Source organism: Eurosta solidaginis, chromosome 3 (genome assembly GCF_040869045.1).
Source record: "Eurosta solidaginis isolate ZX-2024a chromosome 3, ASM4086904v1, whole genome shotgun sequence".
Classification (NCBI taxonomy): Eukaryota; Metazoa; Arthropoda; class Insecta; order Diptera; family Tephritidae; genus Eurosta; species Eurosta solidaginis.
The window spans coordinates 7,591,250-7,615,317 of NC_090321.1; the positions used below are offsets into that span (position 1 = coordinate 7,591,250).

Here is a 24,068-nt window from a genome sequence, read left to right on the forward strand (position 1 = left end):
AACTCCAGTTAAAGTTGACTGGAGTTCAACCTTGCCACTTTGTTCGATAACATAAAGTTTTGCTGCTCTTCTCTTCTTAAGCGGCCGAAGTGGCAGGGTTAAACTCTAGTCAACTTTAACTGGAGTTTAAACTCGCACTGAAAAACTGGGCATAAGACGCTTAAGGTAAGATCATAACAAGCAGAACTGCGTGGCACGACAACATATGGGGTATTCCATCCCATTTCGACCCGACCCCTTTATAATTGGCTGAAAGTTTTTCTTCTTTTTCTAGCTTACGAAAAACGTTTTTCAGAAGTTTTTCAAATTTTTTCATCCAACTCAAAAAAAAGTTATGAATTTTTAAAAAAACACCGTTTTTGTTTTCCAAATGCTATACCTTTTTCAAAAATTGACCGTTTGGGATCTTTTTTTTTAAATATGTTTTTAAATGTACTTTTTGGAAAAATACAACAAAAATTTTAAAGTTTTTTTTCAATTAAATAAAAAAAAAAAAATTCTCGGCCCACTCCGCGATTAGTGGGGATGATTGCAGAATTGATTGAAGTGTTTTATGAGAAAAAAAGGGCGAAATTCGAATAATCTCGAAAAACTGAAAAATTACAAAAAAAACTTTAAAAATTTTTTAGAATTTTTTCCAAAAAGTACATTTAAAAACCAATTTAAAAAAAAAAAGATCCCAAACGGTCAATTTTTGAAAAAGTTATACCATTTTGAAAACAAAAACGGTGTTTTTTTAAAATTCATAACTTTTTTGAGTTGGATGAAAAAGTTTGAAAAACTTCTGAAAAACGTCTATCGTAAGCTAGAAAAAGAAGAAAAACTTTCAGCCAATTCTAAAGGGGTCGGGTTCAAAATTGGTCGAAATGGGATGGAATACCCCATATACTTTCAGGTATTCTTATTGGAGTATATAACACCAAAGCCACATTAACATAAAGGGCTTTGCTACTACAAAGCTAAGAAAGTGGTTAAGGTTTCTATTGGTATCTTCAGGTGATGTACGCAGAAGTTTTGTGTTTTCAATACGCTCTAATGTGCTTGTGAAAATTTCGCAATTTAATTGACGGCATTTTCTCTTGATTTTTCATTTAACTGTCTTGTGTACCATATATGGGCACTTTGCACTACAACTTAAAATACACCAAACTAAAGATTTGGTGTAAAATCACAACCGAATTTTTGATCAATTGAAGAATTACTAAGCAATTAGAGCAAAAAACTGTACAGAAAAAATGGGATACAGTCACGCGAAGCGTCACTTTCACACTACATACCACCGAACAGGTGCTAATCAGAAGATGGACGGGACAGTTGGTAGCCACGCCTATGCTAATAGCGCTTAAAATTGAGTTTTATGTATTTAAATTAATCAATCAAACGCAGCGACTATATCAGAGCTATCTCTAACTGACTGGAATTTCGTACGACATAACAATGTTAAAAGTGTCAGTTGAAAGCGGTAAGAGTGAACAGAATTGGAACCACTCCCGCCTTTTATTGCGATAGCTCTGCGCTCACTTGTCATTTATAGTAGTCGATCGAATTTTGAGTTTTGAAAAGCCGAACTGTTATTGTATTTGTACGAAAGTAATAGTGAATAGGTCAGAAAGCACATAACTCCCAAACAATAATAAAAGTTATTCCACAAACTGTACAGAAATCAATTCAGCAATATTCCAATTTCAAGTGTATGCGGAAACGTATTCCAATATTATTTTAGTGCACTTTTAAAGTGAGTGTAAAATGAATGTTTATGATTCGTATGTACATATGTATAAATGTGAAACACTTAACACTGTTCAACTATCTAATATAAATACAAATCTTATTTCATTCTTTCTTGTAACTACAATATAAGTAGGTATGCAATTTGTTTAATTATTAAATTTTTAATATACTTTTGTTCTATTTAGAAAACTAATGTAGAAATCTTCCATTTACAGTTAGAATCACAACTTTCATGATTATCAATTGTTGACATAAGCGACTGTCCATTGCACTGGAGAGTTGCAGGCGAATAGTCATTGTACTGACTGCACAATCACAACTTATAATGTCATATCACATCATATGATATCATATCACATCACATGATATTGTATCACATCACGGCAATCTTTAGGCAACTCTATAGAATAGCTAAAAGTCACTTAGATCAACGATTGGCGATTGTGTTTGGGATGAATTTATTTTCCCATAATCTTTTTAATATAAAATATATAGGTAGAAGGTATTTATTTTTCTTTGAAAACTAGACATATATTTATGTATGCTTGTACGTAGATATACATTTTTCGTACTACTGTAACATAATTAGTATTACAGAATATTTTTGTAATTTTAATTGATTTCTTTTTTAAGGGAAGTAGTAAGAATGACATGGTCTTTAGAATATATTCAATTTTTTTTTGGATTTTATTTATTTCTATTTATATTTCAAGTTTTTGTTGGAATAATAGTAATTTTTCTATGAACGGCTGCGGGGTCTAGTAGTCGAACACAAAAATACTGCAGTGCATATTAAAACCTCTTCTCAACTTCGAACTCTGCAACTGAGGACAGAGTATTGTAAAAGGATGATCTATTGAGAAAAGTTTGAGAAACTTGTATTTGCATAAAGTCTAAATATTATTTGTCAACCCAATTATAAGGCTTTTGAACAACTTTTCTTCAGCTCACAGTTGAAACTGTGCGAACATCTACTTGGTAAGTCAAGTTACTCTGTCGCAAGGTTTTTACATGTATGCTATGGAGCCTTAAGTCAAAAGTGTGTGAAAACCTTTGCATCTTTTATTCGAATCGCCAAATGAGTGACAAATTGTGCAACAAAGAAATTTTGTTAAATTAAGGTCTGGAAAGAAAATACTTATCTTGCTTAAAACTGTGCAAAACTTTAATCACAATCAATATTACAAGTCAAAGCATGTTACAAAGTTACTGTTCGGCCAAACTCTTTAATAAATATTCCGTAGTTCTCCGTTACAATCTGACAGTGATATAAAACGAAGGTTGCTGATTAAAGAAATTGATGCTGGCAGTATATTCTTTGATAGTTGAGCTTGTGTTCAGTAGAGCAAGCTCTTGTTTTTAGAACGAGTTAGAGACGACTCTATCGAGAGGGTTTGGTAGCAGCTTGACAAACGTGAAAGGAATTGAATATTTTATAAATGCTGTAATTTTGTTGACAGATGTTTAAGAATGTATATATGAAAGAGCCGGTGTTATTTTTGAGGTTGATCAAATTGGCATTTAAGGGAGGAACTAGTTTAATAAAAATCCAATATAGTTTTTTTTTTCCTTAAGTATGAATACAGGTTAGTACGTCAGTTTAAAAAATTTCGTAAATTATTTTGCTACAAGTACCATTATTATAATAATGTATGGGAATATATATTTCCATTAAAAAGTAACTTACTTAAGTAGAGAGAGATATTAAAAAAGAATTTTTACTACACATTTGTAGTTTTAGAAGTAAGTGGTACTAAATATTAGTTACTATATTTGTTAGAATGTTTGTTCTTTGTAGTTTAGAAATATTACTTTGTATACAAAGCGTGGTATCGTACAACTTAAACTGGGTACACAGCTCTCAATAAAAGAGAAAATTCCACGTAGACAATGTGCGACTTTTCGTGCTCTTGATGTTTATTAAAATTGGAACGCTTTTTGTTATCCCGGTAAAATTTTGTAATTTTTTCATTTCGAACAGAGTATTTCTTAAACCGAGTTTAACAAACTTTTCACATTTCCTGATAATAAACAAAACTAATGGAATAAATAAGAATGAAAGTGATGTTTTTTTTGTGGGCCAAATTCATACTTTACATTTGATGGGGCATTAAAATTATCAGACTCCCTGAGGAAGACGTAAGTGCGTCGAAACACGTAGGAGCGAAAAAGGGAAAATAAAATTTTGCCTTCTCATTTCATTGCCATGAAATTCCATAAAAGCAAAGAGAGAAAAGTATATTGCCTGCTGCTATTCAAAAACAGAACGGAACAAAGACAATTGTCTTAAGAGCAGTATACGCAGCTTAAATCATGAATCCCTTACTAATATGTTTTTTACGCTTCCTTATCTTTCGTATCTTTTTCGTTTAATAATTATTTTAAGTTTTCAGTTGCTCCTTTTTTGAAATACTATTCGTGCGTCCGTCATTTTGTTGCTGTTTGTTACATATGTAATTGCTTTTCGCTTAATTTTTCAATGAAAAATTATTTGTCAATATTTTTTTTTACGTTATTATTACTTGTTTCTCGGTGTTATAGCAAGTCGCTGACGTTCATTACTTCGTACAATTGCCATCATTTGCGATGAGTAGCTCTTTGGCCTCCTTTTTACCTTTCTTTTTCTCCTCCTTAGCAATTAATTTCGCCAGACGTACTTCTTCTTTAGCGAGACGCTTTTCCTCCTGTAAAAGTTTGTGGTTGAAAAAGAAGTTAGAAAATTAATCATTCAGTTTGTTTTTAATTTGTAAAAAAGTAGTAGGAAGTTATATGAACTAAAATTACATAAAGAACTACTTGAAAGTAGTAAGTAACTAGAACTTTTCCAACCTTTGTGAATACAGTGGAAAAAAATTATGGACTATAACTAATAATTATTTGAATATATGTACTAAATTTATAAAGTATATAATTGATTTTCAGTTCGAAAAAACTCATTTGCCAACGAATTGTGATTACACACCAAAAACACTGCCTAATTTCTAATTGTTTGATATATTTTTTTAGTTTTTTTTTTGTGACTACATACACCTTGAACTTTGCTATTATTTCATTGTTGCTAAAAAGCTTTGCATTGTTTCAAGTGTAACTATAAGCCAATTTTCTATTACTCATTTATACAATCATTCATTCATCCAGTTATTCTTTGTTACAGAAAGAAAAAGGCATGCGACATGCTGTTGAGTAAACTTTTGTATACCAAATAATAACAACCCTGTGTGTGTATTGCCTATATGGCTGATTCAGTTGCATCGCTCATTCATTCTCAGTTGCACTTCCCGTTAATTGCACACAAATATCAGAGTTTTATATTTATGTGGGGTAGTTTGTGTGGCACCTTTTTGTGGCGTTTGTTGTCGGATATACAAGAAAACAAAGAAGTAAAAAAAAAAATAAAAATACACATTTAAAAGCGAGCGAGCACTAACGAAAAAATGAACCGTTGCGAAACAAAAAAAAAAAAACGAACAACAGGAAGGCAAACAATTTTGCAAACAAAAACGAACAACAAACAGTATAAATAGTGTGCGAACAATCATCATATTACGAGTAATGTAAAAGCACAATTATAAAGAGGAAGTTAGAAGAAAAAAATATGATAATGCAATGGAATGGTAAAGAAAATAAAAATTTGTGAAAAGTTGGCAACAATGAGTGACAGAAGAGCAGGGCATGATTTTGAGTTGAAATGCAAAGTAAAATGTGCAAGAAGGAACGAAATAAGAATTTGATAAAACCGGAAAAAGAGCTCGGCGATTGGAGTTAGTAAAGTTAAATCACAATTTCTTGGGTAGGAATTCAAAAAAAGTGGAAAATAATAAGAAAATATTAATTCTTTAACCAATTTTCTGGAATTGAAGGTCTACAATCGAAACTTAGCTACAAGAAAAGAGGCGTAAAATAACCGTATAAGTTAAACTACGGATAAGAAAAAGAATTTAAAAAGAAACAGATAAATTGGAGTTTGGAAACTAGAAAGAAACGCAGAAAAGATACAGTGAAGAGCGAGTAAAATGAAGCAGAAAGTACAAGTAAATAAAAAATGTAGATCAGAAGTGGAATAAGAAAATTTAAAACAATAAATTTACAAGGAAAAAGTTAATGTCAGAAAAGTAAATATAAATAATGCAAAAAATAAGAAGGAAGTTTCTTTGAAAACTAAATGTAATGAAAAAAAGGGAAAGAAACAGACTTGGAAGGCAGGTAGAGGTAATAAATTTATTTGAGATAGTTTTTATAACATCCATAAATTACTTTTGGGATCAACCTATTAGATCTTATCAACTTTGTGGCAACATGATCGGCCAAATATATGCTAAAAAATACATCAAAATCACAATATGAACAAACGACAGATTTTCTTTTAACGCAAAGTAGTTTCGATAATTTATCTGCTGCAAACTCATCATTTATCGTTCTTTTGTTATAAATGAAGGGGACAATGTTGATTTTAAATAGATTTCTCTTATTCCCAAGATTCTTTGATTGATGAAAACTACCTTTTCGTCATTGGCAATTTCAAATGGAATGGCTTAAGTTTGAGACATTGTGTGGTTCTTTACTGATTTTGAAAAGTTCCGAATTCGACCAGACCGATATCTCTTACATTAGGATACTAGAATACTGTGATAACAAATTGATTCCAATGCGAAATACGGATTTGGTTTGATCACATTGAATATTTTTATATGCTGTCTAAAAATATTCTATGGGATTCGGATGTAATGTTTAATAAGAGGCATTTCATAAAAGGTAATTACAGCGGTCATTATTCTTTTTAGCAGTAAGAGGAATTTGCCACAATTCAGGCGAAAAAAAAGTATAAGGAGAGAAATTAAAATAATTTTATGTAATTGTTAGTTAAATGCAGCAGAAACTAAAAGCACAACACTTAAGAGAAATAAAGCAATAAATTTGATGAGATGACAGAAAATAAAACATTTTAAAAATGCATCAAGCGAGCTGGTGTGTGTGTGTGATAGACCAATTACCGACATCACTTTCCAGGCAGCCAAACCACCATACAAGCATAATAACCCACCACCGACACCACCACCACCACCACCACTACGGCCACGACCACCATGAGCACCAACGTCGTTATGTGCATCATTTTCAACTTCGTCGTGAACGTCATTATTATCATCAGTATTCTTAACATTATCGTCATCATCTTTTTTGCTATTTTCAGCCTTACAATCAATGTTAGTTTTTGTTGTAGTTGTAACGTCACTTTGACGTTCACCCACCTTTCTTGCTTCCTTTTCCGCTTTTAGTTTAAGTTTTTCCTCCTTCTTTTTGCGTTCCATAGACTCATTTTTCTTATTGTCGGATTTCTCTTCTGTAATAAAAAAAATGGGAAGAGAAAAATGTATTCTAATGTACATTACATGCATTTATAAGTGTGTGTGGGTGCGGTGGTGTGTGTGTATGTGTGTAGAGGAAATGATGCAAATTATCTGTCATTAAATATGTACATATGCACAATATGTTAAATAATTACAAGCGGTGATGGAAATTACTTTGCTGTCGAAAAGTTCTCGCTGCTAACCTTTAGATAATTTGTGTGGTGCTAAAACCAGGAGAGGAGGAGATAGAGAGATACCGATGAGCTATGGAAACAGAATATGCCGGGGGAGACGGTAAAATGACATAAACGTAAAGGGATAGGGGAAAGGAAAAGTAGAACAAGAGGATGTGAAAAAAAAGTGGAAGGCAAAAGGTACTGAAAAAAAAAATGTGGAAGAGAAGGGAGCACTGGAGATCTAAGCGCAATGCCCCTCCCCCAAAATAGAAAACCTGCTGCATATGAAATGTCATATACTAACCCCCCACATTAAAATACCTATTTAGAGTATGAATGTTCTCTTGCTTCAGTAAAGATCAACATAAGCTCAGTGTCCAGTGAGTTTTTTGAAAGGATCTTGACTAATATCTTGAACTGATTTTTATAATTGAATGGATTGAAGTAAGGTAGCCTTAGGCTAAGTCCGGAAAAGACGGATCTACTACTCTTCACGCGGAGGTACAAACCAATCGCCTTTAAACTACTGAAGGTAAAAGGCTAACAGTTAGCTCTATCAAATATTATCAAGTATCTGGCGGCCGCCGTGGTGTGGTAACATGCACCGCTTACCACACCGAAGATCCTGGGTACACATCCTGCGCAAATAAACATCAAAATTTAAGAAACAAGTTTTTTCAATAAGAAGAAAGTTTTTCTAAGCGGGGTCGTCCATCGGCAGTGTTTGGCAAGCACTCCGAGTGTATTTGTGCCATGAAAAGCTTCTAAGCGAAAACTCATCTGCCTTGCAGATGCCGTTCGAAGTCGTCATAAAACATGGAGGACCCGTCCCCCAATTTTTAGGAAAAATAAAAGGAGCACGACGCAAATTGGAAGAGAAGCTCGCTGTAAAATCTCTTCGGAGGTTAATACGCCTAACATTTTTACGTCGGCCCAAATCTCACTGAAATTCAGAGAGTCTGGATGCTGGAAGGATATTCTGAAAGAAAATTGTGGTATCCTTACTTCACTCGAAGGCAGCGTTAAACTATAATTTCAAGTAGGAATGAGTAGAAGAGGGATGCCATGCCAGTTAACAACGGTATACAAACCTACACCGATGGCTCCAAAATGGACGCAGCTTATAGGGCTTGAATTTAATCGTACTCTGTGGAGATTTCTACATCATCCAAACTGCCGTCATATTGTAGTGTGTCTCAGTAAGAAGTCTGCATATCTTGGCAAGCCGGCAAACAACTCGAGGTCCGTAACAACATTGGAAAGTTATCTATATATTCTGACAGCTAGGTAAGAATAAAGGCTTAGCTGCACCATACACTAGCTCAAAGGTAGTAGGGTATACAGGCAACTTATAGCGGGGAGTCAAAGGAAATCATAAGGCGAATGAGCTGACATTAGGAGCTTAGCGGAAGGAAATGAGGGAATAACCTGCGTCGCATTCGGTATACGCCTAGGCGTAGTAAAGGGGAAAATTTTAAAGTGGAAGTGCACTGCGAGCCGCCACCCATAAACTTATAGCCGTCTGCACTGGAATTTTGGCACTCTTGCCGAAAGAATGGGTATCCCGCATATTGGCCACTTTTTAAGGCCCAAATTAGCAATTTATCAGTGTTGGCATGTCGTTTTCGCCAGTGTTTTTTTTTTCAACACTACGGCAGCACTGCCTTATAAACAATTCATTAAAAAAATTGTTTGTATAAACTCAGAATTCGATATTTACTTACTGTTATTATTATTGCTATTAGAAAATAATGGAAAACTTCGGCTGGAAGAACTCGAGCGTGATGCAGGAGCCGAGTACGACTTATTATTGCTATTTTGGTTCGTTGCTGAGGATTTGGGTGTGGGCGTTGTCGCCAAGGATATACTTTTAACTTTAGTATCATGCACTGACTTTTTAGTATTGTTAACGATAGCAGTACCATTTGGAATCTTCCCATTCGCCTTCGCCGTGGAGCTGTTAGTATTTATGCCACTTTTTTTCTCCCTACTTCCCGAAGTATAAGCGGTTTTAGGCAGCGAGTTTTTGGATACCGTCGGACTTATTTTAGCATTGCCACCAGCTTTTAGAGGGGGCGGGCCTAAGCCATTTGTCGACACAGAGCCCACCATAATATTCATAGGTTTTTTAGGAGGTGAAGATGGCTCACGCAGAAAAAGGGAAATTTCGTCTGCGCTTGATGATGATTTCGTATAGGAGGAGTAGCTGCAATAAATGAAGTTGGATAATTAATTGATTTTTAGTAAATGTGGAAAAATGGAAACTCACCGAAAACGCGGATTACTTATATGCACCGGCGATGGATGTGGCACTTTGGCTGGACTGCGAAATTCCTTAATGGGTGGCAGTCGATTTTGTAGATCTGTCAGTCTTCCCTTGGTATATCGCCGCCCAGGGTAGGTATGTGTCGCAGGCGGAAAGCTACTGCAGCTGCTAAGGCTCGAGCCACTCGACGATGAGTTACTTAGTGAATTGAGCGGTTTACGTGGTATTGCGCCCGAGCAACCGGCAGGACAGCCACTCGAATGCGAATGTGAATGATTATGATGATGATCTTCGCCGCGTGGCGATAACGAACCTGACATCGACGAGCCCGACGCCGAACCAGATGGCGATAATGAAAACGTGCCGCGAGCTGTTGAGTTGGCGGCAGGCGGTGCTAAATGATTATTCAGCACAGGTGTTTGTGTATATGCAGACATGGCTGAAGGTGATATGGGTGAAGTGGCGGGTGAGTAGAGACCACTCGAAATGGAAGACGTTTTCGAATAGGCGGACATATGTGAAAGCGATGAAGAACCCGTCGAACCTATCGAATACAAGCTATCCGATTGTGCAACGCGTCCACCTCCCGACGGACTACGTGGATAGCGCGCGTGTAACGCCGGATGTGGATGAAAGGCATGATGTCCACTATGTGCATCAGTCATTGAATAAGAACTCGCTGAAGTATGCACACCGCCAGCTCCAACACCGGCAGAAGCCCAACTTTTGGCACCCATGGAATAACTGCTCGCCGATTCTTGTATACGCCAAGTACCCGAACTGGAGGTGAGACGATTAACACGCGCACGGCATATTACACAGCGCAGTGGAAGTAGCCTTTGTGCGACAGCGCTTTGTATCGTTTTAACAAAGCAACGTCGACAGACGACACGATGCCCGCAGGGTGATGTTTGCATGGTGGCGCGTGCATTGATGCAGATGACGCACTCATCCTCTTGTGAGGTAGGTGGATCCGGTTCGCTCTCTTCGAGTTTGCTCAGCAATTTGTCCTGGAAAGAGAAAAGGCGGCTTGAGAATTTTTATAAGAGAATGCTGTGTGGTTTAAGAGCAATTATGTATGCAAGTATTATTCGTGGGTATTAGGTGTTTTATAACAAAACGCCTAAAGGTAGGCCACGCTTCGTTTCGTTTAAAAACCAGTTGAAGAGAATATATTATGACAAATTTACACGATCATTCTCTTTAAATAACAGAGCATTTGGAGTTTTCAGTGAACAAAATCGAAAAGACAAAAATTTAACAAAACATTTTTAATTCGAGATAATGCACTGATACTTATTTTTGTATTTATGTATGTAAATAGTTAGGCATCTGCTAAGCTGCAGATCAGACAATCAACATATATTATAGATTAAGTCGATGATTAATGAATACTGATGTTTCCTCTTTAACGAAATTACTTAATTGCATTCGTATGAATGTACATATGTATGTACATTAGGGCGGTTCTTATAAATAAAATAAAAAATAAATTTTCCAGTCTCACCCCTGCAGAAGGTAATATCAAGATAAAAAATGTTAAATATAAATTTTGGTATCGTTTGCCGACGCTTAAGGGGGGCTGAATAAGTTAAGATTTCTCTATAAAAGCTCAAAAAATTTAAATTGAATTTTTTGATTTCTAATACACAAAATCAAAAATACTATAGCTGCCGATAACACATATAACTTATGTGTTCGAAAAGAATCGGTTAAGATGTGCACAGTGGTGCATGTTTAGCTTTTGGTATATTGAGTCTTCATAGGGTAATCTGAGCTCAAAACGGACCACCCTAATATAGATTTATGTATGTATGTAAATAAGAATAATACATTTTTGAAAGCTTGTTTATACTATTTTCACACAGACGGCTTATTGAATAATAAAGGCAATTTTCTACATTAAGACGCTTATTGAGCTCAATCTTACCTACAAAATTCGAATCTATTATTATTTCATTAGTAGCTAATCGAATGCCTAATGAAGTCAAAAGCACAATGCAACTCTGTTGGCAGCGTTCCGCTTCCGTTTCCGCTTCTTAGTTTTTGGTGTGTTCAGTGCTTAAAAATGTCATTTGTCAAAGCAAATGTCATTGTCTGCATGGCGGAACGATACAAGGTGGCCGCATCGAACAGCTGATTATAACCTTTTTTATTTGATTTGACCACCGTGGTGTGATGGTAGCGTGCTCCGCCCATCACACCGTATGCCCTGGGTTCAACTCCCGGGCAAAGCAACATCAAAATTTTAGAAATAAGATTTTTCAATTAGAAGAAATTTTTCTAAGCGGGGTCGCCCCTCGGCAGTGTCTGGCAAGCGTTCCGATTGTATTTCTGCCATGAAAAGCTCTCAGTGAAAACTCATCTGCCTTGCAGATGCCGTTCGGAGTCGGCATAAAACATGTAGGTCCCGTCCGGCCAATTTGTAGGGGAAAATCAAGAGGAGCACGACGCAAATTGGAAGAGAAGCTCGGCCTTAGATCTCTTCGGAGGTTATCGCGCCTTACATTTATTTTTTTTATTTCAAGATCATTTCAATAATATTGGATCGCTTCGGGACCGTTTCGGGATGATTGCAGGGTTACTATCGGAATCGATTTGAAGCTACATATTTGTATATTCGTTTTTGTCTGGAAAACAGCTGTTTGATAAAATTTTGTATTCCGTTAGGTCGTTTTCAAGAAAAAGCGGATATACAAAGAAGTAAATGTCGATAAAAAATTACCTGAAATAAGTGCAAAATGGTCAAATAATTACACCAACTTTGGTCCGAAATGATGTCGAACACCCTTTCGAAACTAGCTTGTAAATAATCTAGAAATAGTCCCGAGTTGACTTGGAAACAACAACGATTATCTGGAAATGATCTTGGGGGATGCTGAAAACTACCAGAAAACCCGGAACGAACTCAGAACATTACCAAAATAGCCCGAAATGCTGAAATAAGCCCTGAAATAATACAGTCGATAGTGAATTATAACGCAAATACCTGTCTATGTAGACTCAACTCTACGGTGTTAAACACGGATCTTCTGCACGATCAATGGCCCAAACTATCGGCTCCATGTTACATTCTCTCAACACTTCTTAGCCGAATCGTTTGGTACCAAATTGCTTGTAATCGGGCGATTCAATTACAAATCCTTACCTTGGTAAGATAGGAGTGTATCAAGCTCCATCCATTTTATGGATAATGGCATCCGGTTGTTAGGCAACTCCACCCCAAATCATAGTACGTTCTTCTCTGCCCACAAGTAATTCACCTGCAACATGTTCCGTGTGTAAAAAGCAGATACATGCTACAGTCCCACAATTTAAATACAAGTATTAGGGGCATTGCGAGCAACCCTTGCTATGCACCACAATTTAGAACACAATTTAGGGATGTGACACAACCTTTTAAAGCCTTATGATCCACAACGCACCTTCGCCATGAACTAAATATCGATGTAATCCATCAGTGCAAATGTCTTTCCATGAATAACTACTCAGGTGTTCCATAGAGTGAGAGTGTCATATAATTCCTTGTGAATAAAACTATCTGTTGTGGCACAACAGACAGTGATGCTCACAAGTACTTACGACACAAGTACTCGCAGGATACTCTTCATTAATCATATTACTAAACCACTTGCATATTAAGATACATCCCATTAGTCATAGGTACTACGTTGACTCAGTTATACGCTCGTTCGCCGTGAATGACTACCAATGTAATCTATAACTACAAATGCACTCAAGATACATCTCATCACTCACAAGTACTAAAACGCAAACCTGATCATATAGCAGGTCCAACGAAGTTTCCAAAAATTTCAAAAAGAAGCGTGGGAACTACCCACCCTTACAATTATCCATAATTTTCCACGTCGAGGGACCCTGTTGCAACTGCACTACCAGCTAAACGTTTCTCATTCATTTATGCATCCTTCGACTTTACCATCATTATTTGCTAGCATATTTCTCTTCCTGTTTTCATACTTCTAATCATACATCCTTTTTAAACTTCGTGTACAATTTAGGGATGTAATCAACCATTTCTTTGACGTTCCGCAGAAGCGTCTGTGAATTACTTGTGTGCAGATTAGCACGCACTCGGGCAGCCACTCCATATGAAAAGTATATGAGTAAACTTTCTTGCCCACCTCCCACCAAAGAATACAGTATTACTCCGAAGAGAATACTATATTGTCTGATTCGGCGGCTGAAGCAACAGCATTACTCCGAAGAGAACACTGTCAACTCCAACGAAGAAGCGAACTTCCACGGAGGCGACCCTACGCATTCTGGGTTACCCTTCCAGAATACGATATGAAACCACAGCCCCCGCGATGCTCCCACAAGGGGGCCATCCCAGGACAGGAAGGTGAGACCTGAAAATTCAGATCACCGGCTTTATTTCCTGCTCCCGCGGTGACAGTTTTTATAAGGACCATGCTTAGGGTCCCACAGGGTGATACCAGCGTTCTCCCTGCTCCCTTTCGAGTAAAGCCACTCAGGATTGGTTAGCCTTACAGTCACTAATAAAATGACGTACATTTGTTACCGAGGTGCACTGTCGGCTTCGAAAAACCAACATTACATCCCTTTGTGAATTATGGTCGCCTTTTACGACTGGCATGCCTGCCGTGGGCATATTCTACTACCCCTAATCCACAGGGGGGCCTGAAATAATACAAACAGATTTTGAAAAACATTACCGAAACTAATCTGGAATGAGCTTTATATAATCCATTCAACAATCTGAAATTATTACAGGCCGCTAACAAACCGAAAACTCGCCGATTATAATTCGCTGTTCATAATAAGCCGATAATAAATTAATAGCTTTCGGTATCGGTTGCTACAGATAAGAAACTGACTGAGCTCTTCTTTGTTTCTGACAAAGTAGCTTCTGTTGTGATTCAACTTCAACTCCTGGGCTAGCTGTAGTTACGAGTCACTAGTACTTACTATTCAAGCCTTTTGTGTGTGTGTTTTATTTTTTTTACATATTTTCATTCTTAAGTTATTGATTATTATAAAAAATAAATGCACAAGCAGTTTTGACTTTTAAAAGCCCTCATGCACTCAGAAATATGCCTACCCAGTGCGCCTTTACATCAGCATGACTGCGCCTACTATTACCCGAAAATCTAGTTGCTGAAGAATAAGCAATTAGTAAAGATGTTGTGGTAACTACCACCCAAGATCTTTAGTTTTCCTCTAACAAAAATAACAACAAATGTGTTTAGGCAATAAGCTTTGTCTCAAGTCAAGTATACTATAAATGTATTACCTCAACTCAAAAAAGTATATTTTGAATACCTTAAAGAAGCAGATTTATGCAAAAATAATGTATGAAGTTAATTAAAATGGAACGAACAACTGTGATGCCTTTGGCGGAGTTCGTTAGTCTTCAATATGCAAATTTGGTTTAATATTGTTTCTACATAAAAAATACAAAAACCAGCCATATTACTAATCATAATTCTCTAGCCTATACCATATACAAGAACTTTGAATTAAATTTAATTGTAGCACCTTTATAACTCTCCTTTATTTCGTAGTGAACGCTATTTGTGATTAAAAATTTACCGTACACAAAATTTCCATTAAATATCTGTCAACATATATTGCACACCTCTTCTTCTTACCACTTATCCGTGACTTATTTCCTTGAACTTCTACGTTGCCCTTTGTTCTTACTTGCTGATTCGTTTTGCCTGATAATTTGTTGTGGTTGAAATGGCTTTTAAATATTATATTGTATTTATTTTTCTCAGTCAGCCTCTTCACAAGTGCAAGGGCGCAATTCTTATTGCATTAAATTTACAACAATAATAGAATTGCCAACACTAAGAACATGTTTTTTTCGCTTCTTACTTACTTCCATTTGCACTCAAGCGAGCGTTGTATGCGGCTTTTGCGGTGCCACTTGAACTTTAAGGTGCTATGTACGTACATTTGTATTCGTAAAGATATATCAATGATTCATCTGACAATTACAACTTTTTACTGCTTTTAAGTATTACAAATGGGAATAATAACTACCTTTTGTCTGTGTCAGTTTTATTGCACATTGATGTTCAGTAGTGCTTATGTTGGAAATGATTGATTAAATATTAATGAAGGTGCGATGGATGTGAAAAATTGTGAAGGTGGGTGAGATATGAAAAAAGAGAAGAATGTGTGATGTGCATGTAATTGAGAAAGATTTATTAGTCAGTAGTAGTGAAGTTTGATTTGTGGACGTTTTTACAAGGGCAGCGAAAACGACTGGTATTCGACAACTAAGTTTAGGAAACAATCAAAGGTACACAGTTAATTGTTTATATTTATATTTAAATCATAACCATAACAACTGCAAGCGTAAACATAATAGGAGAACGTAACCCCTAAACATCAACGTGACCGTGCAGGCCATGGGCACATTAACAGTAGCTGTAATTGTGATTATAACATCAACTCTAATTGGCAATGGTAACATTAAGATCGAAGGTTGACGTGATATAAGGTGCTTCTAAAGGTATAATCGGATACAAATACTTCACTTTTTGACTTTGCTTTTGGTCGCTATTACTTAACACAGCATCATATGATGTACTCTTTGTGATATTATATTATTGATTTTCGATATCACATCGTAGCCCTAAGATTTTACACAGCATCATATGATGTACTCTTTTGATGTGACATTAAGGCATTTCAAAGTTTTGTGTATTTGATTTGGGAAACGTAGGAACAGCAAATATTTGCTATGATTCCTAAACGCCTTTTTCCTCTACACATTTTGTTTTGTACTGACATTTGCTGATTTGATACTCAAAGTCGTAAATTTTTCTTGTTTAATGTGGAAATATACTACGCCACTTTGAAAATGCAATGATGCTAGACCATTTGCGAAAATTCATGGGCTCCCCTATTATTTTGTTGGTGAATTGTAACACCAACGTTTTGGTGTATATTAAGATTTGCACTCGATATCAAATACTACCCTTACTATTTAACATGGCGCCATATGATGTACACTTTTGATGTGATGTTATTGTATGCGATGTGTTATCGTATAATCCAATCACTTGATCACTTCATTAAGTTAATGATAGAATAATATGACCTAGAGCCGTACCATTTATTTCGATGACCTCAAATTAAGCAACCAGTCTAGAAAAATAAGTCCAGATACACAATCACATGCTTGTTATGACAATTAAATAGCTCATACCAAATCAATGATAAAAACCTTTTTTCTTGGCACTACGATCAGATATAAAAACGCAAAAATTGTATGTCCTCCGTCCCTCAGTCTTTAAAGGTAATTTAGCTTACAGCTTCGATCGCTTCAAACTCGTTAAGCCCTTAATAAACGACCAATGTCAATTAGCGGGTAATGTAGTGATATGTTATCATGGTTATGGGCCTAAATTTCGATATTGTATACACGATGACATGCTCAAGTTGTAGAGCTCAACTATTTCATGGCATCTCGTACTTAATTCCCAAACTTGCTATATCACTTCAAAATATTTTTTTTAGATACACCACTGTAGTGATATATGCATGTGAAAAAGAAGATAGCGCTTTATTGTACGACCTTAGTCTAGGAACTGATTTTGGATTCACTTCGAGACAGTTACGGGACTATTTCGGGAATATTATCTGGGCCACTTCATAACTGTTTTCGGCGTCATATCGTAACTGTTTTCGGAACTATCTCTGGATCATTTCTAGATTGATTTCGGAACTGTTACGGGACCATTTCGCGACTATTTGGCAATTATGCCGGAATATTTTCCAAACTGTTTTCGGAATAATTTTCTGATTAATTCGAATAGTTTCAAGGTCGTTTTGAGGACTATTTCCAGATTAATTAGGTATGCTTTCGGTGACCATTTACAATTATTTCACTTCATCACCAATTCTGGATTGTTTCAGAATAATTTCGAGACTATCCTCAAATCGATTAGAGCACATATCTTCATTACTTCGGGATTTTTTACGGGATAATTTTGGAACTTTTCCGAAATTGTTCTCGCTGTCATTCGTGGGGCCATCAACAGAGTATTTGCAGATGTATCATTATCATTTGGCACCATTCTACTCTCATTTTGTGGTTTTCTCTCTCTCATTTTGAGATTGTTTGCTATCTGATTTTGGCCCAGCCTAATGTACATACAAGTATGTACTGTCATATGATGTTGACAAATATTAAAAGTCTCTACTGTAGCGCGGATGCAAATACGTTTTATTTTTATTCATATTAGCAATTAAAGTACGTTTTATAGCCCTCATAATTACTAAGTACAGAAATTAAGTACGTAAATACTCATTTAATTGCTGTTAAATTAAGTGACAACAACAAATCAAATGTTTTAGATGGAAACGAATTGGGAAGGGTTTGCGATGAGAAAAAAATAAAAAAGCGGAAGACATGCAAGCTGATTAAATATTTGGTGAGGGGGGAGGTTGCGTTGGACATCGGCCTAGTAGTGACATACAATTTTTTTTTTCTATTTTATACTTAGACATGGCGTAGGAGGTTCACCTTGACCGGAATGTTATTTGCGTGAATGCCGATGCTTCACAATATCGACATACCATCAAACGTTGAAAAAAAAAATACTAAAAAAGGTTTTCGCATGGTATTAAAGTTTGATGGCGTTGCTACTTTGTTACTTTTTCTCTCACTTAAGTTGCTGGGCAAAAAGTTAAAAAATTTTTTTTAATATAAAATGTCGCATCAAAATATTGTTAACACTGTTGTTGCACTGCTACTGTTCAGTGCGAAATATTTTTGTTTTCAATTTCTCTTTTACCCACAATACAAACTTGGCATAACAAACACATAAACAACGGTATAGTTTAACTGTTCCATAGTGGCGCATAAATTTCATTTCGCTAGCCAATTCTTGGCATTTGCCACGAAATAGTATTTTACGTTTTTATTTTCTTTGATCAAGATTTTACGATCATGTGTGTTTTGTTGCTATAGTTTTTGTTGTTACTTTTAGTAGGAGTTTATAAATTTTTTTTTACTGCATTTCGCCTTTATAGCCTGTTTTGTGCGCTATGCAGTTCCTTTGCGCTCGTCGCCTTAAAATACTTTACGTTCTACTTCCGGCGTAGTGGCTTATGACGTTTTGGACTTTTTTGTCCTTTTAGTTTACTATTTGCCTCCGCTTTTCTATCAACGTTTTGCTAGTAGATTTGGCACTTCCATTAGTGGATAATTTTCTTATATACAAAGTTCTCCGCCGAATCGATTGCGGTTTCTTAAAACAAGCGGATCATTGCGAATTTTGCATTCGGGATTTGGCAACTAGGATGCCTAAGGTAGACCATAAGCATTCCCAGTAGCAACAAAGTAGGTTGGATGAATTAAACTGAGCCATAATCAAATTGAATACGTATCAATTTTGAAACTACGAAAATCAATCTGAAAAACGTTTTCGAAAAATTTCTACTAATTGAGAAAACTTTTTCGTAAATTTGATATTATTTTGAGTTTTCAGAATTTGAAATTTGAGTCTTTGAATTTGCAGCAGTATCAATTTTAGTCTAAAAAGCTACAAGTTATATGTCTCCCAAGTTCCATTCATTTTTTAAATTTTTATTCCAAAGGGTGTTTTTTATTTTCCAACATATAGAGTGTGCAACTTTTTAAAAAAATCTCAAATCGAGATTTGTTAGATTAAAAATTTTTGGGCTAAATAACTGCATACTCTAAAATATTTTCAAAGAACTTCAAATAAAAAGTTCGAAACTATCGTGAAACTAAATTGAATTTTCGAGTTTTTTCGAAAACGCTTTTGAAATTGGGTGGCATAATTTCAGTTACAAAATTCATAGAAATTATTTTATTAAAATATCGAAAATAGAAAAAATAAAAATTTAACTGTCCAAATTTGATAAAAACTGCCATATATTTGTTTCCATCCTCATCCCTACTCACGTTCTAATCACGCTTTCCTTCTTTTGGTTTCGAACCACAAATTGGATTTGTTGCAATAGGATGGTCGCTATTTCCACTTCTGCCTTTGTCAGGCTAGAAATTTACCTTCAACCACTCGTGCATACTTATCTCACCTCGGACTGAATAAGCAACTGAACAGTAAATTGGAACGAACTTCGGCCATCCCATATTGCTTGAAGACAACCCGGTTTTGGCGTTATGCTATCTTTAGAGTAATATTTCGTTCTAAAGCAAATTTGTGAAGGGATGACGGAAAATCGTTCCACTTGACATTAAAAAATAAACTCCCACGAACGAAAATTACGCTATAATATTCTCTCTTTATAAAACTGTGTTCATATACATTTCGTAATTTGCCTTGGCAGTATTTGAGACGAAAGTACTCCAATATATTTATGTCTTTACCGCAATGTCTGCGTGAGCTGAATATTCAAACGAGTACCCGGAAGCACTTTTCATTCTACATATTTCAACACCGCCACACGTATTGGACCATTCGGTGTAATGTGAGATAACTCCTTCTCTGCCATTCCTCGTTATCTCCTTGAGAGAATCTCACCTTGACTTTATTGTCCATCCTTAGAGATCACGGGAGCTAGTCTGTAATACTTCAATGCCCGCATTGTACACCACTGGTGCCAAAATGCCTCTACTTCCAAGATTCACACTATTTATGAAACAAGGTTTTTGTTATGTGTTAATTTCCTTCCCGCTAAAGAATCTCAAATGTCTTTTTTTATTGTTGATTTTTTGTACAGGGTGAAATTTAGAACCATGGAAAATATTACAAAGAAAATTTCAAATGTGCTGTGCCCAATCGTCTAATGAATTTGTTGATGGTTAGATAAACAGATATTGAGAAAAAAAGTATAGAGCATTTCTATACAGCACTGTTTAATCGTTTGATGGTATCCTAAATTCCGACTCGACAAATAGCAGTATATAATAGAATGTTCGCATTGACTCACCTGTATTTATCCAATCTATGGGGAAACTGCTAAATAAATTTAGTCTTTATTTTTAGTGCGTTGTCCAGAAATCCTCATAAGTTTTTTTAGGTATTATCTAAGATGAGTTTCTCTTCCAATTCAAAAGTGAACAGGTTGTGCTCTCTGAGCGAACGCGCACATAAATCAAACACTCGAATGGAGCAGAGAGAACCGAATGGTATGTATACCCCAGCAGTGACAGCGACATGGTAACAGGGTTATCGCTGCTGCGAAGACACATACATTGATGTTCAACTCTAAGATATTTTCAAGGGAGTAAAGCGTGAGTCATTGGTGCCGTATGTCATATCGCTGTAGTCGTATCCCTAACGTAATCAGCTGTTTATCGTTACGACGGTAAACTAAAAACCAATTGGTTGGCTACGATACGGTTAAGACCTTAGCGGCACCAATAATCGATTGCATTGATTACCATAAGGTTGGTCGAATCAGCTGTTATAAGGTTATCGATACGGTTACCGATAAAGCACCAATGTCTACAGCTTAAGTCTTAAAAAAAAAATTAAGAAATTGGAAAGTCTGTACTGTTTGAGCAACTGGAATTTTTAATTTATGTTCGGTTTTTGGTGGTCCCTATTAAAATCGCCTTTCTTGTTTAAAGTCGTATGAAGAAAAAAAGTGCTACCAGTATTTTGAGTTTTGACTTTGAGAACTTTAATCATGAAATGATATGAAGCTGACTACTGAAAGACTTGGGTGAAGAGGTCGACATTAATAAAATAAAATTCTCTTCTGTACTAAAACATTTATTCATGATGAAAGGTCTTTAGCACCATATATTTTTGTAGCAAATTTACTACGAGTTTCCATATTTGACTTAAATTTATTACTTACAAGCATACGTGTACACATATAAAATTTTTAAACATGTAAAATTGTAAATCTTAATGTGAACAAATTTAATGGAAGTGTTGGAAAAAAACATTTCTGCTTTGTTTTATTACAAAAATGTATATGTAGATTTGTATATATAAATAATTAGGTGTTCTATAAAAAAAAGTTATTAATTATGTATTACGCATTTTTTATTTCATTCATATTTGGCAACAGGTCTAGGAAATAAATATATTCAGGAACTGATTTAGAGCTCGCTTAAAACTGGATATACACAATGAATGCTAATCACAAAAAACTAAAAACTATATGGCGTATACAAAATTTTATAAACCCAAACACGATTTGAGATTATGCTGATTGTGCCAAAATGGCAAAGAGAAACGAAACAGAGAATACGGAAATTAAATTTCCCACACAAACCACCAAAGCAGACGTTGTTGTTGCAGAATATAAAAAAACCAATTAAATACTTAATGTGAGAGTTGATAAGCTAATTGCTTAAATATGTGCGCGTCTGTATGTACTTAAGTAGAAAATGAGATGGATAGGTACGAGTTCTAATAAAGAAGTGCGCTATTGTTGTTGCCAATTGTGTAATAAATAAAGGTTGCTACAATTCAACGACGAAAAAAGTAATACACAATGTAAAATCAAAAGGTTTTGAGTTCGCGCACGCGACATTGATTTGGGTAGCTGTCAGTCAGAATTCAATTAAGTTAATATGGTTTAAGAAATAAGAGATTGTTTTTACATGCGTGAAAGACGGTGAGTGCTTTTTATAGAGCAACAAAGTGTGTATGCAAGTGATATACCCAAATTCATTTATGTTACACACTAAGAATTATTCTGTTTCAAGAATTTATGAAATTTTATTTTAAATTTCTTTTGGTTTCATGAGAGTGTGAATTATTGCGGTACATTGCGGTAACAAAGTACCATTAAGGTACTATCTCGGCCATATGAGGAACGATCTCTTAAAGTAAAGTGCTGATTTAACTATTTCAATTAGGTAGAAAAAACCTGTTTTGAAAAAGCTGTCAAAAAATATACAATTTAAAACTTGAGTGATTAGTAAGAAAAATGATTGCATTAACTCATCATTGTTTAATGGAGCTGATTAAAACACAAAATTATATAAGCCTTATATTCTTATTATTAGATCTATCAAATAGTGTTAGCTCAGTCCCACCAGTGACAAAAAAAGTCTAAAGTTGTTATTTTAAATTTTGCAAGTCTTTCTTTTTTGATATTTGTTAAATAATGTTAGAAACTCGTTTTAAATATATCCAATAATACTGCTTTGATTTCTTTGAAGTTTTTAAGGAATTATTCAACAATAAAGAGACAATAGTTTAATAATCTCTCTAGAAGGCTTAATCTAGACTTTGCAATGCCCAGGTCTTTGTTTAAGTTACAATCGGGGAAATTTATCTGATCCTTGAATTTATTGTTATTTAGTTTTAAGTTAATTTGTTAAATTGTAAATCTAGTCAGTAAGACTTCTTTCAATGACTTAATAAATAAATATGAATAAAGTTTGTCCCACCCGTAACAAGTACGCAAAAACTGTTGCTAGAAATGAATAGGCATTGCTAGTATGCGTTATAATCCTAAAAGAGATAACAACTAATTACGCCCAGCAAAAATTTTTTATCAAAATACAACATCTATGAAGTAGGTTTCTTCATGGCCTTCAATCTGAGTCCAACGTTTACGAAAATTCTTAAAATTTTCTTTAAGTCAAATTTGTTTAGCCCATGAAATAATCCCATGAAGTGAGCCATAGTCGAATCACCATGTGAAATAAATAAAAAAAGACATAGTAATGTATTATTTTAACGGTCAGAAGAGGGTAAAATTTTTACCCGCTTTAAAAAAATAGGAGTAGAAAAATAAATACCTTTCTACGAAAGCCATTACAGAAATTAGAAGGGATACACAGGATCAGTGCGAGTTTACATTACTGTTGGCATCGAATAAAAATAAAAAAACGTAAACTGTGATAAGCAGTAAAATTCAAGGAATGCGTCTAAAGTAAACTGATCTCAACTTCAACTGCACTTGAAACTTTCATCGAAAAACTGAACATAAAGGGAAGAGGTGTTATCCATTATTTAGTTGAACTGTAGTAACTTTGCGCACTTTAGCGGGCTTCGGGTGTGATGAAAAGTTTTACAGTCCCACCTGGAAGTGATCATAAAACTTTTGAATGTGCTTCCATCCTTAAAAATGCCATCTGCTCTGTTGATTTGTCGTTGAGAGTCGGAAATAAAAGATATGTACTTCTAATATATTATACAAACTTGATCAGAAGATCCCAAAAAAATCCCTGACAGTTGAATTCATTATGTATGTTACCAAGTAATTAATTACTAAAATATGTGAGGGGTTATCATATCCCCGCGGCAGTCGGCATAGAACCAGAAGATGCTGATCCGATCGAGCCAGATTTATAAATTCTAAATTACAATCCATAACTTTAACATTCCTCTTATCTTAGTTATCTGATTTTTAGGGTATAAGAACAACAACAGTGAGTTACAATTTTTGTAACTATATTTAGAATTCCATTGGTTTAGCGAAATTTTTAACATAAATAAGGTGTAATACAATAGTTTTGGTATTCTTGTTGTAAGAATAACAAAAACATTCGACGAAGGTCTTCACTAGCGCTGCACAGGCGAAAATCCTTAGTTGTATATGACGTGAATACAAATAGTTTGTTTTAACAAAGACCTATTTAAA

The 24,068-nt window shown here is 35.2% G+C and overlaps 2 protein-coding genes across 11 annotated transcripts in view; one reads left to right on the forward strand and one right to left on the reverse strand.

Annotated features, from left to right (window-relative positions):
* Positions 1-773: 773 nt before the first annotated feature.
* LOC137243197 (micronuclear linker histone polyprotein) overlaps positions 774-24,068 on the reverse strand; it is a 553,070-nt gene continuing 529,775 nt past the window's right edge. For 4 of the 8 annotated variants that reach the window (XM_067770582.1, XM_067770581.1, XM_067770580.1 and 1 more), the window contains 4 exons: positions 9,525-10,531; positions 8,980-9,461; positions 6,981-7,072; positions 774-4,415 (listed from right to left, as the gene is read on the reverse strand). In XM_067770582.1, the coding sequence (XP_067626683.1) occupies positions 4,290-4,415; positions 6,981-7,072; positions 8,980-9,461; positions 9,525-10,438 (1,614 nt within the window). In that variant the 5' untranslated portion in view covers positions 10,439-10,531 and the 3' untranslated portion in view covers positions 774-4,289. Of the gene's footprint in view, positions 4,416-6,722; positions 7,073-8,979; positions 9,462-9,524; positions 10,532-24,068 lie in introns of all 8 variants that reach the window. The other 4 variants (XM_067770576.1, XM_067770577.1, XM_067770578.1 and 1 more) reach the window with 1 other exon arrangement.
* LOC137243199 (pancreatic lipase-related protein 2) overlaps positions 21,873-24,068 on the forward strand; it is a 28,756-nt gene continuing 26,560 nt past the window's right edge. Inside the window, exon 1 of one of the 3 annotated variants that reach the window (XM_067770592.1) lies at positions 21,873-22,088. The gene's annotated coding sequence lies outside the window, so the exon portion shown is untranslated. The remainder of the gene's footprint in view (positions 22,089-24,068) is intronic. The other 2 variants (XM_067770591.1, XM_067770593.1) reach the window with 2 other exon arrangements.